We start from the raw sequence: 18,608 nt of genomic DNA on the forward strand, positions 1-18,608 counted from the left end.
GTGCTGACAGCTCAGAACCTGGAGCCTGCTTTGGGTTCTGTGTCTCCCTCGCTCTCTGCCCCTCCCCCGCTCACGCTGTCTCTCCCTGTCCCCAAAATAAACATTAAAGGAAAAAAATTTAAAGAGGGCCAAGGAATCGCATTAATTCAAAACTGACTTCTTTTTACCCAAAGTACAACTTGAGTGTGGCATTCACCCTTGGTTACTGAGACAGACCAAAATCAGCACATGTCTCCTCAGTGTTAAATCACAAATGAGGCCATCAGCAAGGCTTCTTCACCTCTAGTCCCCTGGGGCTGTCGCACGAGAGGGAGTCACACACTCTGTGAAACAGCCTTTTCAAGGAAGACTGAATGGCACTTCTCCAGGGATGACTGACCCAAAACCTCAGAGTCCATTAGATGTGACCCACAATTTACCCCTCTGTGGTAGGTCAGGCCACACTTGCTCCTCTTTAATCTGAAATTATTGAAAGACAATTTGTATTCAGGGCATCCAAGAAAAAAACAAAAAACTCTGTTTTTCTCTTCCAAATATTTAGATGTATATAAACAATCATTCACTCAATTATTAAAACGTTTTTCTAAGAAGGACCTCAACCTGTCACGGGCCATATTCAGATGTACTTAATTATATTCTAGAATCACAGGATTACCAAGAAGATCGAACAACCTATTAGAAGCTATGGGAAGTTTCATCTGATAGCTGATCTAACTTTTTCTTATAATTGTCTTTTTGTTTTTTATGGAGGTCAGGGCTATGTAGGAAACCTCAATTCCATCTCCTCACACATATGTTTTTTTTTAATGTTTCTTATTTATTTCTGAGAGAGACACAGCGTGAGCAGGGGAGGGTCAGAGAGAAGGAGACACAGAATCTGAAGCAGGCTCCAGGCTGTGAGCTGTCAGCACAGAGCCCGACGCGGGGCTCGAACCCACGAATCGTGAGATCATGACCAAAGCCGAAGTCGGACGCTCCACCGACTGAGACACCCAGGCGCCCCACATATGTTTTTTACTACTATTAATTTCCCGTTATTTTTCTCTCAGCTGTCTTCTCTTGGGCAAATAGGAGCACAGAGACCTCACAGGGGGATAGGAATTTCCCTCAGATTGACATTAATGTTCAAAGACCTCTCCACGCCAAGTGTGCTATTTGCCTCCCTTTTGTTAAAGGCAAAAATGCTACAGAAGAACCTTGAACTTTGGCTTTTTAAATACTTTCTGCCAAATCACTACTAATTGGAAAATGACAATATGACACGGATTCAATGATATGCTTTCCAGGGGCGCCTGTGTGGCTTAGTCGGTTAAGCATCCAACATTTGCTTAAGTCATGATCTCGCAGTTCATGGGTTCGAGCCCCGCATCGGGCTCTGTGCTGACTGCCAGCTCAGAGCCTGGAGCCTGTTTCAGTCTGTGACTCCCTCTCTCTCTGACCCTCCCCTGCTCACACTGTCTCTCTCTCTCTCCTAGAAATAAATAAAAACACTAAAAAAAAATGATACGCTTTCCAAATACTTGAATGCTGACATTAAGAAGGCTGTATGTAGGTAGGGGCAGTGAGTGGGGGTGGGAACTCAGTCGGTTACACATTGGACTCTTGATCTTGGCTCAGGTCATGATCTCAATCATGGTTGGGGAGTCTGAGCCCCACATCAAGGTCTGCACTGAAGGCGGGGAGACTGTTTGGTATTCTGTCGCTCCTTCTCTCTGTCCCTTCCATGGTTACATTCTGTCTCCCAAAATAAATAAATAAACCTTATAAGAGAAACAGAGAGAGAGACAGTGAGAGAGAGAGATAGTGAGAGAGACACAGAGAGAGAGAGAGAGAGAGAGAGAGAGAGAGAGAGAGAGAGAGAGAAAGTTGTATGTTTAGGAATATATCTTCACCGTCCACCGTCAACCAAAGGCCATTGCCAACTATTTGTCCAACTGCTGAATACTGTGCTTCTGCTGCCATCTTGTGGTCAATTTTGAACTCGCAACCCCTCTCTTTCCCTCTCTCCCTCCACCTGCTTTTTCTATCTCATGCAGGGTACTTACACCCAGATCTTAGGGATCCCCTTTCTTAAGTAGGACGGGAAGACAGCCTGCACTATGCTCTGGAAGAAGACTGGATTGTTGCTAACTCCTCTTCCTGCCTGTATATTCTTTCCCTCCCTTCTCACATTTTTCTCATTTTTCCAAAAAGCCATTCTAACAATAAAAACTTTTAGAAAGCCCTTCTCCTCATTTACATGAATTTGGTTTCCTACACGTCAATGAAATACAGGTTACAGGAAAATAAATTTGTCAGTTCATAGCAGATGCTCCCTTCCCAACTTTTTCCAAATTGCATTTCTTTACAAAGAAATGAGAAAACAAATCATGTCTTTCCTGGTATAAATTGCCACAATGCTACCATTCATGGCCACAGACTTAGCTGCTGACTCTCCGGATCCCAGGAAGCCCCCCGTGGAAGGAGGGAAGCCACACTGCACTGCAGAGGCTCCGGGAGGGAGCTCCCCAGGGCCCTGGCTAGACGGAGACTGCAGTGGGGCCTGCGTCCCATATTGTTTTCCTGCTGTCCTGCTCACAGGGGCCCCTGCTGTGGTGCGCCGAGGAAATTCATAAACCTGGTGGGGGTGCAGATCAGATGTTTTTCAGATGATATATTAAAGTGAATCATTCTTTACTAAATCACTGCTTTATCGCCCGTGCAAGCACGTCTTTTATAAAAGCCACCATTCTTGCCTCGCTCTCTGTCCCCACTCTAACACTGGTGGTGATACTGGTCGCCCTCCAAAGAGTCACCGAAGAGGAGCACAAAGCTAAGGAGGGCAGCGAGAATCTCCCCAAACAGGACAGGTCTGACGTAGATGCAACTAACAGGGTGCAGTAAGTCTAACAACCGTGACTTATAAGCAAGTAGCTTTGAGTGTCACAGGCTCGAGATTTTCATTTTCTTAGAGCCATCATTCAGATCAGACGTTCTCAGACATTTTTCCTGCAGTGACTCACCACATGGGTGACGTCCCCGTGTGCGACACACTCTAGTGAAGAGACGAGACCGCCCGTGGATGATGTGCAATTTCCTGCCATCTCTTTGTCACCGCGGTCTAGGAAGCCGGTCAGAATGCGAGTGAATGGCTCTCCCAGGAGAGGTCTGTGAGTGCCCTCACTCTTATTTTCTAAGAAACCAAGCAAGTCACGAAATCAGATTTTTAGACTATGACTTAGTCATCTGAACCTCAAAATAATCAAGTACACACCACTGCGTGTGCTGCAGCACAGCTGAGATCTGCCCGAGGAGACAGAGGGCGTTGTCCTGAATGTTAGCGCCATCCAACTCTCCGGAGAGGACGCTGAACGAGTATGAACTGGTTTTATTCTCTAGAAGGTTCAGGGGTCTTTTGTTGGTTTGTTTTGCTCACTTGTTATGAATACGTTGTAGATAGGTGCCGTTCTTACCCAGTGTCCAAAAATTCGCATCCGGGAAAAGAAAAGCATGATAAGCTAAGGGTTTCACTAGGTTGGAATTTTCACTATAAACAGACCTGGTGTCTACCCAGAAGTTTACAACCTAAGATATAAAAGAGTTTTCTATTTTGAGATTTTTGGGGTGGCCATGTGACCCACAAAATTAGCATTATCTGTACTGCATGGGCAACAAGGGGCATCGCGAAAAATAATAACATTTACCCAAAGGCTTTAGATTTGCTCCTCACACAATCATAGTAGCATATAGTTGAAGAAACAGGCATACAAATATTTGTAAGAGGCAAACATAGGGGTATTTTTAGCCTCCCCATCAGGTTTCCCAGCTGCGTTAACACAGCATTTCAGGTCCGAGCGCTCAAATAAAGACACATTTGAGGATTAACACACACTGTGAAGCACTCTCTCTCATTTGGACCCGAAAGGAAGAACTGTCTGAATTAGCAACGTATCTGAGAGACTAATTTAAGAACTACAGTGGGATGTTATTGATCACAAGTTAAAAATTTAACCCAACAAGGTAACTCCTGTAGACATCTTATCAGATTAGCCTTAATAAACAAACACTCAGACGAACCCAGCATGTTCAGGTTATCAGCCTGCACGCCAAGTGGTACCCACATGTCCCTTCGTACAACAGAGGCACCTCCAAATCAATTCCTAGGATCAATGTAGTAACTGTTTAGGACTAACTTGCACAAATATGTCAAACAAACATACACTTTAAAAAAAAAAAACCTATAAAAGCGCAGCTAGTACAGGAGACAGGGCAAATTATAGACAGTATTTTAAAACTTTCCAGTCAATATCAACTTTATATCAATTGAATTTAAAACCACATTATTTTCCAAGGAAGTCTTCATTTCTACTCTATTCATATAAAAGAAACAATATGGGAATGTTTAGAATAAAAGCAACATATCGTACAATGAAGTCTGGGATCTACCAACAGTGTTTAGTGAGGAGTGAGGCTGAGAGTTTTTAAAAAGGAACTTGCTGGGGCGCCTGGGTGGCTCAGTCGGTTGAGGGTCCGACTTCAGCTCAGGTCATGATCTCAGGGTTCGTGGGTTCAAGCCCCACATAGAGCCCTGTGCTGACTGACAGCTCAGAGCCTGGAGTCTGTTTCAGATTCTGTATCTCCCTCTCTCTCTGACCCTCCCCTGCTCATGCTCGTTTGCTTGCTCTCTCTCCCTCAGAAGTAAATTTTTAAAAAACGTTAAAAAAATTAAAAAGGAATTTGTTGCTTAGGAGCAATAAGTAAAATAAGGAGATTACTTCTACCATCTGCCTTTCTACAAAACAAATCTCTTTCAAAGATACACATTTTCTGGAAATGTGCATTTTTATTGAGCAAATATGTTAACATGCTATATATTTCAATATGGACAATAGATATTTCTTAAACTTTAGGACATTCCAATTGCGTGATACCCAAAATGCTGAAGACGTGATGGATTTTAAAAGCTTAGAGCAGCATTAGGAGCAAGATGGTTCTATGTTTGCTGTTTTAAGATTTTTGCAAACGATCTGGCAGCAGTCACAGATGTTGCACTTCAACAGAGAAATAACAGGGACACAAAAGAGAGAGCCAGCAAGCACGGGCAGACCCCAGGGACAAAGAAAAGGAAATGAAAAGGCCATCAGTGGGTATAAAGTAGAAGGAAGCTACAGAGATGGGTCCGGTACCCAGGGCCAGGAAACGATGCCGGCACATGTGCCCAGTTCCAAGTCGACAAGCTCTGAGATGCTGCTGTCTGTTGTGTGCTAACAGCCCAAGACGAAAATCTTCTTGTCCACAAGAAACTGATTTGGGCCAGCATAGAAGAATGTCAGAATAATAACTACTGCAAGAAGTGTAAAGATCATAAAATGAATTAAGGGGCAATTTGTGCCTGTGTGTGTATACACATGTACATGCACACACGTGTCTACACTTAACCATGCACACGTGGCCTCTTCTCTTCAGGGACCCAATGGCAGGGCACACCAACAAAGGCAGACTCAAGGTCAGCTCTCACTTTGGACAATTCCCCAACTTCTGAGCTTTCACTTTTGTGAAACAGGATATGCTCTTCCTGGTTTATCTCCAAACTCACAGTAACCTCAAGAACTACAAGAATCCTGCATAAGACGGGGTCCTGAACTCAGCTGAGCAAATTTTCAAAGGCAAATGAAAGTAATTTCTCATATTCTGAGCCACGCTGAAATCACCTGAAGATCTGATCAAAAGGAAAGTTTTTGTTTTAAGTTTTGTTTATAAATAAATAAGAGAGAAGCACAGGAGCAGGAGAGGGGTAGAGAGAGAGAGAGAGAGTGCACCCCAACCAGGCTCTGCACTGTCAGCACAGAGCCCAGTGCAGGGCTCGAACTCACAAACTGTAAAATCATGAGCTGAGCTGAAATCAAGAATCGGATGCTTAACTGAGACTTGAGCCACCCAGGTGCCCCAAAAGGAAGGATTTTTAATGCACTCTTGGCATTTCCTCCATAGTAGGGTGAGAGGGTACCTAGGAAAGAGGAACCAGATATGACACCTTTTGGGTTTTCAGGTCTGTTACAAATATTCTCAAGAGGATCGGCCCAATTTCTAAGGACTGTAATTAAATGTGAAGTTCCAGCCTATACATAGATCGATGGTTCCAATGCAACAGAAATTTCTGATATGTTACAAATACATCTGGAAATTGTACATGATTCTAGAACCTGAGCCAATCTCAAAGCAAAGTGAATAGGTCTGAAACAAGAAGTCCAGACAGATGAGAAGTTGAAGACATCAATTCACCAAGTCTGGCACTGATGCAAAATTAAGAAACCTGAATTACTTTTCATGTCCCATTTCTGAGATCCTGTAAAAGGCACTTTGGTGATAATGTGCTCAGTTTTCTCGTCACTAAAGGCAGGGTACTGCCCCCTACGATACCCAGGAAGCTCTGACCGAAAGGAGGGATGGAAAGCTATGCTCAGAACAAGTCCTCTCCCAGTGACCAGGACGTTGAGAAGCCTTCTGCACAAAAATCCTTCCCTACCCTCCTCAACCTGCCTCCCCTTAAACTCCTGTCTTAAGGATTACTCATCTGAGCCAAGTAAATGAATGTCCTCTCCCAGAAGCTGTTAAACTGTTACTATGTTAATCCGGCAAAGATAACTGGGTAACATATTGATATATTGTCACTTACTAATAAATCCCCTTTGCTGGTAGGATTGGAAGGGACAAAGGGATTAGCCTGAGCGGTTTGCAAGGCAAAAGGCAAAGAGTATAATGAATGGTGTTCGCAGGAGGCAACTCAGATCACTGTCACAACTGTACTGTTTATGATCCCTGCTTAGGACATGAGAAGGGTAGGAAGGAAGCAAAAGAAAAGACTGGTAAACTGACGATCCCAAGAGGGACACCAGAGCAAATCCCAGCCTGGTGAGCATGTCCAAGCCTACGTGCTGGTTACAAGAGTTCGTTGGCCAGGAGGTCATCCCAGTGCTGGCTCTAAGACTTTTCACAGAAATCCTATTTGAATTTGGGGGGGAGGGGGAAGGGCTTGTTTCTTTCTGCCTGAAAGGACTCACTGGTCACCAAGATGGAAATTGCCCAATTCTGACACGAAAGAGTGTAGCAGCTTAGAAGTTGGACTCTACAAACTTCAAGACTTGGGCTTGAAACTGGCCTCTTGCATTTCCTAGCTGTGAGATCTCAGGCAAGCAACTTCTTCATGACGGAGACTCCTGACGTGCAAAGCCCCTTGGTCACTTAGGACTGTTTTAAGCACAGAGTGAGCCACTGTAGGGAAAGACCAGAGTGCAGCACTCAGATTGCTAAGATTCACCCTCCAGATCATGATTATCCCTGCTATTTTAAAGCACTGTGCCTTTTCTCCATGAACGATTAATAAGCCGTACCCAGAGTTTGATTGGTACCACTGAAGCATTTCATTGAAGTTGCTTATATCAAAATTAGGCCAAATCCCTTGATTTCATCTGAAGGTCAAACCAGACCTGAACGGAATTAGACATGCAAAAAGCAATGAGATTTCTGGGGCATTCCATCCCAAAGCATCCATGTCCTAGGGGAAGGAGGTTCAAGTTCCAAATGATGAATTCACATCGTCCAGAATCAAGGGATTTGTACAAAGAATAGCTCAAATGGCTTTGGAAAACAATCGACTGTCCCTGTTACAGATTAATATTGATTCCAGCCTCTGCTCAAGCTAATTTAAAACCAACAACAACTGTGTGCAGTCCTCTGAGCTGAATGGGCAGCCAAAGTAAGGAATTTAGCAGTGTGTAAAAAATTAAGGAAAAGAGTTAAGGATATTAGGTAATCCTTGATGTGGAGGATATACTTGCACGGAATGTAGAGTTCACAGAAGACAATGTGAAATACTTGGACTTAACTGGCAGAAAGTGATTTATAAGTTCTGGACATCATCATCGCCATGCAAAACACCATCCCGTTTTCAGAGATAATCACTTGATCCCTACTGGGGCATTTTTATGGGGTCTGGAAATGAGGGCTGCAATAAGTCGGATGTTCTCTTTTTGAACATGATCATCATATGGTACACTTGATACTTAGGCTGAGTACTCAGACCGTCCCTTTCCCTCGTATAATTTTCAGCTAAGCATTCCTTGGATACTTAGATCATTCTTAATGGAGATGGAGCCTTGTACCCTCTGTGGACACATGGAAGCCGATCTGGCTAATTGGACCGACTTGATTACAACAGCCAGTGAATTCTTCCATTTCCTTCCCCTGCAATAAATGCGTGAGATATTTTCACCACCTATTATGTAAATATTTTAGATTGCCATCATTTTCTAAAATGGTGCTTTTAGGCAAAAGCTCTTTTTTTCCTTCTGCCCACCAGACTCTTATGATTTCAAAATATATGTCCTTTCTTGTTCGTCTAAATACTGTGTGTCCTAGTAAAGTTTGAAATGAACTCCTGAATAGTTATCACTCAAATCCTGTAGCAAATGCAATGGAACGCTGGCTTTGCAATAATGCAGTCTCTGTCAGGCCCGGTTAGTCAGCAGGAGGCTGCGCTTTCTACACAGGCTGCACGAGGTGAGGGAATAGCTAGTCCCCCAATCTGAGTATCGGAAAAGTAGAAAATTCCGTTTTTAAAGATTTTATTTTAGACAGAGAGATCACACCCACAAGAGTGAGACAGAGGGAGGGGAAGACAGAGGCAGAGACAGAGAGAGTCGTAAGCAGGCTCCACACTTAGCACAGAGCCCCACATGGGGCTTGATCCCAAGACCCTGGGATCATGACCCTAGCCGAAACCAAGAGTCAGAGGCTCCACCAACTGAGCCACCCAGGCGCCCCATAATGTGCTTTATTTTCCAAGCATCTTGTTTGCTGTTACGTGTTGTAGCAGACAGATCCTTTTTCAATCATTCTTGTTCTTGAACCAAGTTAAGGTGTCTCACCAGCAATGAAGTGAGGGTCTCTCAGTGCTAGGCTGCGACCCTGATTCCAAGGGTTACCATCGCCCTTGGGTGTACCTGTCAAAATCCTTTCCACTCTAGGGAGTCAGCTTGCTGAAAATCCACTCCAGGCCCCCATTTGAAAGTATAAAAACCTAAGTGCTCAGTGGCAAGAAGTTTGCCCTGAATCCCAGCGTTTAGCGGAGCAGAGAGGAAGTAAGAGGGATTTCCAGCTACTCCGTGTAGCCACAAACGTGCGCTGACGTCCTGTGAGCATGCTCCCGGCTCAGCCTGGAGGCTCCGACCCCTAACACCAAAGTGCGGGGAGGAGGGGGTGGGGAGGAAAGGGAGGACCCTGTGCGCATAGGAAAGATCAGCCATTTCCTCCCAGTGCACACAAAAACGTACTCTCACTGCTGGAGAGGCCCCGGGTCCAGGAGAATAAAAGCGCCTCTGAGAGCCAGCTCCCGAATGAGGGAGGACTCGGTGGGGAGAGTTTCCTCGGGGCCCCTGCACAGGCTGCTGAGCCCGCCTCTGGGCTGTGAAGGGGCGCCCGTTACCCTGGAGGGGCGCAGCCCAGAAGCGGGGATCTGAAATTCCAAAAATGCGCCAAAAATGCGATAAAGCCCCGGCCGGCCCGCCGGCCCCGGGAGGCCAGCAGCTGCCGGGTGACCGCTGATGAAGTGGCTCCTTAAGGAGGTGGGCAGATTGATTCCAGCTGCTGAGCGAGGGGCAGGGCAGCGGCCGCGGAATGCGCGCCCGGCCCCGCCGCAGCCTCAGCCCCCGGGCAGCCGCCTCCCCACCGAGGGCAAGGCCAGATCCGAGGGCCTCTGGCTGTCCTGGCCTGACGCTGGGAAGAATGCCATCGGGCGGGGAGGTTCAGGGCAGGCCGAGCCGAACGGTGCCATGTGGAGAGTGTCACTTTGTAAGTGGAGTGTCCCTCGGGACGGTGAAAGCTGTCCCCTTGGACGTCGGTTCGGAAGGGGCCCAAAGTCCCCAAGGCGAATCCTTTCGGCCTGGTTCCTGTTTCTCTCCCCTGCCCGCTCGCGGCGCCTGGACCCCTTCTAACAGCTCCTCACCCCTGCCCAGCCTCCTGTGCTCTCCTCCCCCACCACACGGGAACACTCGTCAATGCACAGGGGAGGGAGACAAAGGGGGGTGGGGGGAGGTGGGCGCCACTGAGAGCCCTGGAAGTGGCCAGGACAGAGACTGGACAAGAGAACACGGGCTTTACTACTGCTGGCCTCCAAGTCAGAGCGCTAAGGGGGAGGGACTCATTGAGGGGTCCCCTGAGAGCCCCAAACTCAGACACCAAGTGATCTAAGAAGAAGGAAGAGGGAAGGGGTGGGCGGGCATGAAGGCACGCCTAATGGAATATTCAATATCCTGCGAAATGCACTTTCGGCCGCGCACTTCCAGAGACTAAAAGCCAGTAATGGGCTGGGGAGTCTGCACTTCCTCTCCCTAATGTCCAGAGGCGCTTTAATGCTGGAGCCAATCGATCAGCCTTCTCCGGTGCAGGCGGCGCGTGGAGTGCAAAAGCTTCCTACTTGTGGCCAAAGTCGCCCGGCCTCCTCTGCGCGCTACCGACGAGCCACACACAACTCTGAACGGGCAGGATCCGGCTCTTAAAGTGTCCGGAGAGGAAGGGAAGGAGCCTGGAGGCGCCCAGAGAGAGGCACCCCTCCCGCCTCAACCCCTCCCCCCCCCCCCCTTTTCCGCGGAAAGGTTCCCAAGGAAGACAACAGGCAGGCGGCGCGGTCCGNCTTTTCCGCGGAAAGGTTCCCAAGGAAGACAACAGGCAGGCGGCGCGGTCCGCCCTGGGACGCGGCTGGCCCGGAGCCCCAACCGCGCCTCAGGTACAAGGTCACCGAGCCGCCTCCGAGCCCCGGGGCAGCCCAAGGTGTGGCACTGCCGCGGGGAACACACACAGGGCGCGCGAACGTCCACAAAGTGGGGTTTCCTCGCAGTTTCGCGCTGACATCACAGCTGCCTGGAGAGTGACCCTGCGAACAAACGTCTCCCCGTCCCCACCCCGGAGGCCGGATCCGGGCTGCGGAGACGCGCCCCCGTCCCGCCTCCCCACGCCCCTGCAGCGGGGCGCGGAGCACATTCGGTCCCTGCACCGAACCCGACCCGGTCCGGCCGCCCCCTCCCCGGGACGCCGGCGCCCCAGCGCCCACCCCCGCCCGGAGCACGCCCCGCGGCCCGGGTCTGGGGTCGCCTCGGGAAGCCCCAGCGGCCCCGGGACGCGCGGGGCTTCGTCCCGGCGGTCGGGTGCGGGCCCCGACTCCGCGGCGCAAGCAAACTTTCCGCGCTCCCCCTGCCCCCGCGCCGCCCGCGCGCGTCTCCCCGAGGAGCCGGCCTTTCCCAGCCCCGCCAGCCCGGCCCGGCACGTGACGGCCAGGCATAAAAATAAACGCTCCCCGGGCCCAGGGCCGCGGGGGCACCCCTTTCCGCGCGCGCGCCCCCCGCCCGAGCGGGGCCTGGGCTCCGGCCCGCGCCTACCTCTCGGACTTGGTGAACTTCCGGAACGCCTGTCGCAGGTCGTGGAAGGAGCGGTAGGTCTGCGGCTCGGCCGAGATGCCCTGCGCCCGGGTGGTGCGCGGCCCGATGTGCGGCGAGGGCGCGGGCAGCACCGACTGGCATTTGTGCAGCTTCCGCCGCAGCTCCTGGATCTCCTCCTCCTTCTCCGACAGCCGCTTCTCCAGCTCTTTGATCCGCTCCTCCTTGAGCATGAGAATCTGGGCGAAGTCCTCCTCCAGCTCGCTCATCTTCCCCCCGGGCCCCTCCGCCCAAGTTTCCGCGGGGGCCGGGGCGGCGGGCGCGCCGAGGGAAGCCGGGCGGGCGCGGACCCCGGAGTAGCGCGAGCGCGGGAGCCGCGGGCTGCGGGCCCCTGGTGCCGAGCGGACGGAGAGCTCCGAGGGCAGGGACGAGACGTCTAGAGCGGCGGGGAGGAGAGGCAGAGTGCTAATCCCCAGCCTCTCGGGGGAATAGGTGATTATCTTTCATTGAGAAGCCAATTAGAGCCGCCGGGCCTCCCCCGAGACCCCCTCCCCCGTCCCCGCGCCCGGGCGCGCCGTGAGAACCCCGCGCGCGCCGCCCCGCCGACAGCCTGGGTGGACCAGAGAGCGCGCTCTCACCCCATCGCCCGGCGAGCTCCGACACGCTATATGGTACCAAAGGGAAGGGGTGGGGTGGGGGGAGCTCGATGCCACTTGATCCTTGAAATAGCAACAATCACCATGTGATCTGGCAGATGACGCAGCGCTTGTAACTGGAGCCTAAAGACTTTGTGGGGTGTGTGTGAGAGACAGGGTGAGAGGTTTCATAAATACCGGACCGCCCTGAGACCGCAACCTGCATTAATTCACCTTGCTTTTCACTTCTCCCTTCTCTTCTGCTCTGGATAAGGTAGGGGGGCGCGGGGGTGCGTGAGCGCGCGCATGTGTCTCTCTTACTGGGAAGTCCTGGGGTTGTGACCCCAACTCACAAAGGCAAGGCACTAGCAATTCCAACTTTTTTTTTTTCCGGCCTAAAATTTTACTGGAAATCGTCAGCTGCTGGTAGGAAAGTTGAATGAATATGCATGAGGTAATGAGCCAAATGTTTGGCGGGGTGAAGGGAAGGCCATTCCATTGTGCGCTTCTCGGAGCCTGGATTTTATTTCATCTGCTGCAATTAAAATGTGTATATCGAGCATCCGAATTAAATCGCTGCATCGTCTTCCGTGATTGTGAAGTGGCATCCGGCCCTGCCGAACGGCTGGCACACGCGACCAGTGCCAGGTTTAGGGAGAAATTGCTTCTGTAATTTGTATCACCTTTGTATGCATCCCCTCACCCTACGCTAAAGGCATTTTTCTACCTGTTCGAGCCTATTTGCTAATACCTAACATTTCTTATCTGTGTATGTGTCACAGAGAACCGTTTTCATAACATTAATCACTGTTTAAGTGTTTATCTCCCACAGTGGGAGGAGTGTGTCTTCAGGTAATGATCAACAGATTAGTAAATCTTTTTTTTAAAGGAAAAAACTGTTGCAGACTGAGATACCCAAGGACTTGCTCTGAAATCACAGCTTTCCTTAAGAAAGATCAGAGTATAATCATGGCTACTTACTTTTTAAAAAATTCTTTCTACCTTGTCTGCAACTAATTCTGTATCAGAGTAAAATGTTTCTAAGAATATACTTTGGTGTATAAATAAATCCTGAAATATATTATTCTGGGGATTTCCTTATTATTTACTGTTCTACTCGTCTGATTATTTTAAATTAAACACGTTTCAAGCAGGCAGCTGAACTTCTTAATCACACCAGATGCCAATCTACTCATCTTTGAGAAGGAGTTCTAAATCCTGTTGGTTGTTAGCAACTTAAACTTACGAATCCTTTTAGGAACACTGAAAATAAGTGATATTTTAAAAACAATACATTAGAATAAGCTTTATCATGTTCAAAATTCTAGCAGAGGTTCAAACTTAGAGCTACAGTTTTAAAACGACTCTTGGACAGTTTTTTTTCAAGTTTTACATGATCTTTTATACATTTTTTAACACTGTTACTTGTTTTTGAGAGATAGCGTGCTATCGGGGGAGGGGTAGAGAGAGAGGGAGACACAGAATCTGAAGCAGGCTCCAGGCTCTGAGCTGTCAGCACAGAGCCCTACACAGGGCTCGAACCCACTAACTGTGAGATCATGACCTGAGCCAAAGTCGGTGTATCAACCACCTTGAGCCACCCAGACGCCCCTCAAGTTTTACAGTATCTTAAATGCAGATATTCAAATATTTCTTCTATTTTTTCAAAAGCAATATGTACACCAAGATTTCACACACACACTCCTCAGAACCCTAAATTCACCCCTATGTTCCGAAATTATAATTTAATATACTGTATTTTTTAATACATCGGTTTTAACTTAGGCAATATTGACATTAAATCTTGTCCATCGGCTTAACAAATATTAAATTTAGAGCAGAACAAACACCTGAGGAAAGATAGTCTGACAGGAGAGTAAACACTGAATTATGAAAAAATTCATAGCATTTCATACCTGAAAACAACTATGAAGATCATCTAACCCAATCATGTCACATTCTAAAGGGGAAAAAAAAGTAAATGTCTAAAGCTAAGGTCCAAGGTCACAACCTAAGTTAATAAGTTTGGATAAGGGATTCTCAATGCCCACAAAAGGAGTGCTTCCCCTAACACTCCGCTCCTAGCCTGACACCTGAAAATCTAGAAATTCTATGATTCAGACAACCTGGCGTGCAAAGATGTGGCTTTACCCTGGTTTTGTGTGTTTTGGACTCTGTAGCAGTAAGTTTCAACTGTCAAAGCAAAAGTATTAATGAATCTTAGTTTTAGTCTGTTACCTTTTTTCTTAAAGGAGAAGGTCGCCATCTAGTGCCCTTGGAGAGATTTGCTAAATAAAAATCAACCACAGTGAAGTGAGGTTATGTCCTGAAATACCCGTAGAATGCTCCCATGTTCCTTATTTGAGAGAAATAAAGAAACTATGCTGAATTCTGTATCAGAGTAAAACACTGTGAAGAATTAAAATTTTACATGGGGAGCCTGGGTAGCTCAGCCGTTTGAGTGTCCAACTTCAGCTCAGGTCATGATCTCTCCTGATCAAGGTGGGTTGGTGGGTTTGAGCCCTGCAACGGGCTCTGTGCTAACAGCTCAGAGCCTGGAGCCTGTTTCAGATTCTGTGTCTTTCTCTCTGACCCTCCCCCACTCACGCTTTGTCTGTCTCTCAAAAATAAACATTAAAATTTTTTTAAAAACTAAAAAGAATTAAAAATTTACAATCTTTTGGTCACTGAATAATGATATACGTATTATGCAACTTTTTAAATGCCCTTTATGCAACTGATTTTAAAGCTCATGATGACTCTATATGGTCGGCACTATTATTCATTCCCATTTTATGGATGGAGAAACTGATGCTTAGCCAGATTAGGGAATATAAGCAAAGTCACAAGGTCCAGATTTGACCTAGACAGTCTTATCACCTGCATGGCATTGCTTCAACCTGAAATATCTTAAAATGTCCACTTCTCCATGAGCCCAGAGACAAGCAAAACTAAAAGTTCTTTGATAATGGGAACAAACTAAATTTAATGCCCCATATGGACCTGGCTAAATCTCTAAGGCACTGGCTTCTCAGCAGTCTATTTTTTTTTAATTTTTTTAACATTTTTTTATTTATTTCTGAGAGAGAGAGACGGTGTGAGCAAGGAGGGTCAGAGAGAGAGGGATACGGAATCTGAAATAGGCTCCAGGCTCTGAGCTGGCTGTCAGCACAGAGCCCGTTGTGGGGCTTGAACCCACGAACTGTGAGATCATGACCTGAGCCGAAGTCGGACGCTTAACCAACTGAGCCACCCAGGCGCCCCCTCAGCAGTCTATTAACCAAAACTATTTTCCCTGTGATCGTTGGAGATCTACTCTACATTTCATACACAAGTTCAAGTGTTGTTGGTTTTTTTTTTTTTTTAAGTACACGTGCTTTCAAAATGTTACGATGGTATGTTGCCTCTCTACCCCCTAGGAAAAAGGAACATCTTGCAAAGAACTGGAAGCCTTATAGATGTGAGTAGCTCATAGGGGATTTCTGTCCTTTATTCCAGGTCGGTGTCCTATGAAGCAATGGGAGTCTATAAAAAAAAAAAATTAAAGAACTAAAAGTCAATTTGCTTTTTATCATCAGTGTGTGCCACATGCCGTCCGCAATGTCAGCAGTAAAACACTCCTCTTCCTGAAACTATTTCATTGGTCTAACTTCAAGCAATTGCTGCATTTACTGCTGAGCAGATGAAACACTCACTCCCAGAGCCGCACCCCTGCCAACAACACTGACCTTTAGTACAGATTACGAGGATCCGGAGCAAAGAGAACAGTCGCGTACAGATGGTTGGAGCAAGGTCCCCTGAATGGCAGCAGAAGAAAGGTTGGGGGGAAATGAAAACAGGGTTAGAGGTCTCAGACATTGGAATGGTTGGCATGGGTACCAAGGGGGTGGGGGTGGAGATTGAAATTTCCAAAACCTTATATCCAAACACTTCTCTTGGTGACAAAATGATAGTAGTTGCAGAAACCTACTTACAATGCATTTCTCATCCAGGGATGCAACTAGCGAATGGAGCCTAAAGATGTATACATATGTCTCCTCAGGCTGTGTACTCTTGGGTAAGTCCCCAAAACTCCGTGGGATACATGCGCTTCCCTCGCTTGTAAAACTGGCTGTGGCAGCTACCACCTAGGGCGTATAGCACCTTTCTACCTTCGAGGATTTTCTAGAATTCTGCTTTCCCTGTGACTCACATTTTGAAATTATCAGTCTATTCTTACAAACAGCATGCATCCGTGAACTTCAGCAGAGTGTAAATGTTTGGCAAGAAAGTGAAAGTGGAGCTTAGATGATCCTGTAAAGATTGCTGTGTCCTTTGTGGTTAACATCAGCTGGCAGCATTTTCAGTTAATTCTACATCACACTAGATGTGGCTTCAACATTAGTGCCTAAACCACATTCTGGTGACCGTGAGTGTGGTCACACTTCAGGCAAGAGAAAAGCGTGAAGTCCTGAAACACCTCCACATCTCCATCAATCACATAGAACATAAAAATAGCAAATGAAATGCTGCCTCAGTTAAGCTTCAGAATTAGCTTCTATTTATTGTATTTACTTAATAAATCATAGGCTACTTTATTTAAAAACATATGACCCTACAGGAAAACATACATAAATGCTTTTAACTCTGTGGTCTGGTGGCTGTACATAGAGTTTTTTCACATGCTGTGTGCCACAGGAGGCCACGGCCATTGACGATATTCTGTGATACCTCTTCTACAGGTTTGAAAAATATAACTTTTTCTAGCAATTCTGAAAAATAAAACTAAAAGATGATGCTACTTAAGTATTGTAGAAGTCAAATTCTGGGGCTCCTCGGTGGCTTAGTCGGTTAGGCGTCCGACTTTCGCTTAGGTCATGATCTTGCGGTTCGTGGGTTCGAGCCCCGTATCAGGCTCTGTGCTGACTGCCGGCTCAGAGCCTGGAGCCTGTTTCAGAGTCTGTGTCTCCCTCTCTCTCTGACCCTCCCCTGCTCACACTGTCTCTCTCTCCTAGAAATAAATTTAAAAGGAATTTAAAAAAAGAAGTCAAATTCTGAGCTATATTCAGAACCTTGAAATATGGAATATTCCTCTTGGAATATGGAGACAGGGAAGGCTATGGGACTTCAGGCAGATAATTATATCTCCCTGAGCCTCAGTTTTCCCAACTATGTCTGGATATTAAGTTCTCTTGCACCTGGGTTTATAAGGCTCAGATGAAGCCAGATGAAAGTAAGATGCTTATCAATTAAATATGACTCTATATAAATAAACAAAAATAAAAGGGTAATTGCCCTCCCACCCCTGCTTTGATTCTTGAAAGGGAAGTCCCCCAGCAGGGGGCAGAGCCTCCAGGCTTGGTGGTGGTGGTGTGGTGGTAATATTTGTACTACACTCAGCCCACTCATCAGTTATGGTGGGCGGAATTCAAAGACAGCCCCCAAGATTCCCACCCTTGGTGTATCTGCACCTTTTCCCAGTTATTCAAACACAACTGATCAAGGTATTGCTCTGAAAGGATTTTGCAGCTGTGATTAAGGTCCTGTGTCAGTTAATTTTAAGATAAGATCATCTGGTGATGTTAAGATAAAATCAATCAGGTGAGCCTTTTAAAAGGGATTGGGCTCCTCCCTCACACAGCGTTTCCAAGATGAGAAGGTTTTGATTCACGAGAAACTCCCCCATTGCTGCCTTTCAAGACAGAAGAACCAGAAGGAATGCAGGTGGAAATCTAGGTGCCGCGAGTAACCTCGGACACACAATGAGCAAGGAAACAGGGACCTCAGTTCTACCGTGGCAGGAAAACAGTCCTGTCCTAGGCACGACAGCATGGAAGAGGACCCTGGGGTCCAGAGGAGAATGTAGCGTAGTTGGCATGTCGGCCTCAGCCTTACGAGACCTGGAACAGGGCATCCAGCCACGCCATGCCCAGACTTCTCACCTCCAGAACAGTAAGATAAGGAGTGTTGCTTTAAGTCTCTAAGATTGTGGTGCTTTGTGAGACAACAAGATAACACTAATGAATTCAGCCATCCTTCAAAAACATCCACTAAAAAAGCCAGAAATATTTTACCGCTTTTAAAAGACTGACTTTACAAGAGTCATTTCTAGTGACACCACTTGAGTACATTTCAGATAGACACTTGCGGACATAGAAAGCTGTTATACCTTATGAGCCACTTGAAACACCGATGACAGTGTGAATAGCCTTCTGAGGTGGACAGACTCGGAGCCTTTGCTGTCTCATCTGTGAAACACTAATAACTGTTTCATAGTATTGTGTGTTTCTGATCATTTATTTTGGCTCTGGGAAAACATTTAGTAATCTTGGGTTCTTATTAATTGGATAGCTCCATAGTCCTCTATGGAAATTAAGGGCCCCTACATCATACAGCTTCCAGGTTCATGTACGAATCAAATATTTGAGAAGAGAGGACAGGAAAGAGTACAAATCCCTTGAGATTAGTTTTTTATTTGATTTAACTGGATTATTTGGGTTTTTTTTAATGACAGAAACTGCCTGATCTACTTCGAACATTTTGTTAAGTTTTTTATATTTTTTTATTTTCAGAGAGACAGAGTGAG

General features: G+C 47.0%; 1 protein-coding gene across 1 annotated transcript in view; it reads right to left on the reverse strand.

Moving 5' to 3' along the window:
* Nucleotides 1–11,996, reverse strand: part of PRKG1 (protein kinase cGMP-dependent 1) — a 1,246,601-nt gene extending 1,234,605 nt beyond the window's left edge. The window contains exon 1 of the mRNA XM_039238529.1: nucleotides 11,412–11,996. Coding sequence (XP_039094460.1) covers nucleotides 11,412–11,677 — 266 coding nt within the window. The 5' untranslated portion in view covers nucleotides 11,678–11,996. The remainder of the gene's footprint in view (nucleotides 1–11,411) is intronic.
* Between the last annotated feature and the right edge of the window lie 6,612 nt (nucleotides 11,997–18,608).

Source organism: Hyaena hyaena, unplaced genomic scaffold, assembly GCF_003009895.1.
Source record: "Hyaena hyaena isolate Hyena2069 unplaced genomic scaffold, ASM300989v1 scaffold_141, whole genome shotgun sequence".
Lineage (NCBI taxonomy): Eukaryota > Metazoa > Chordata > Mammalia > Carnivora > Hyaenidae > Hyaena > Hyaena hyaena.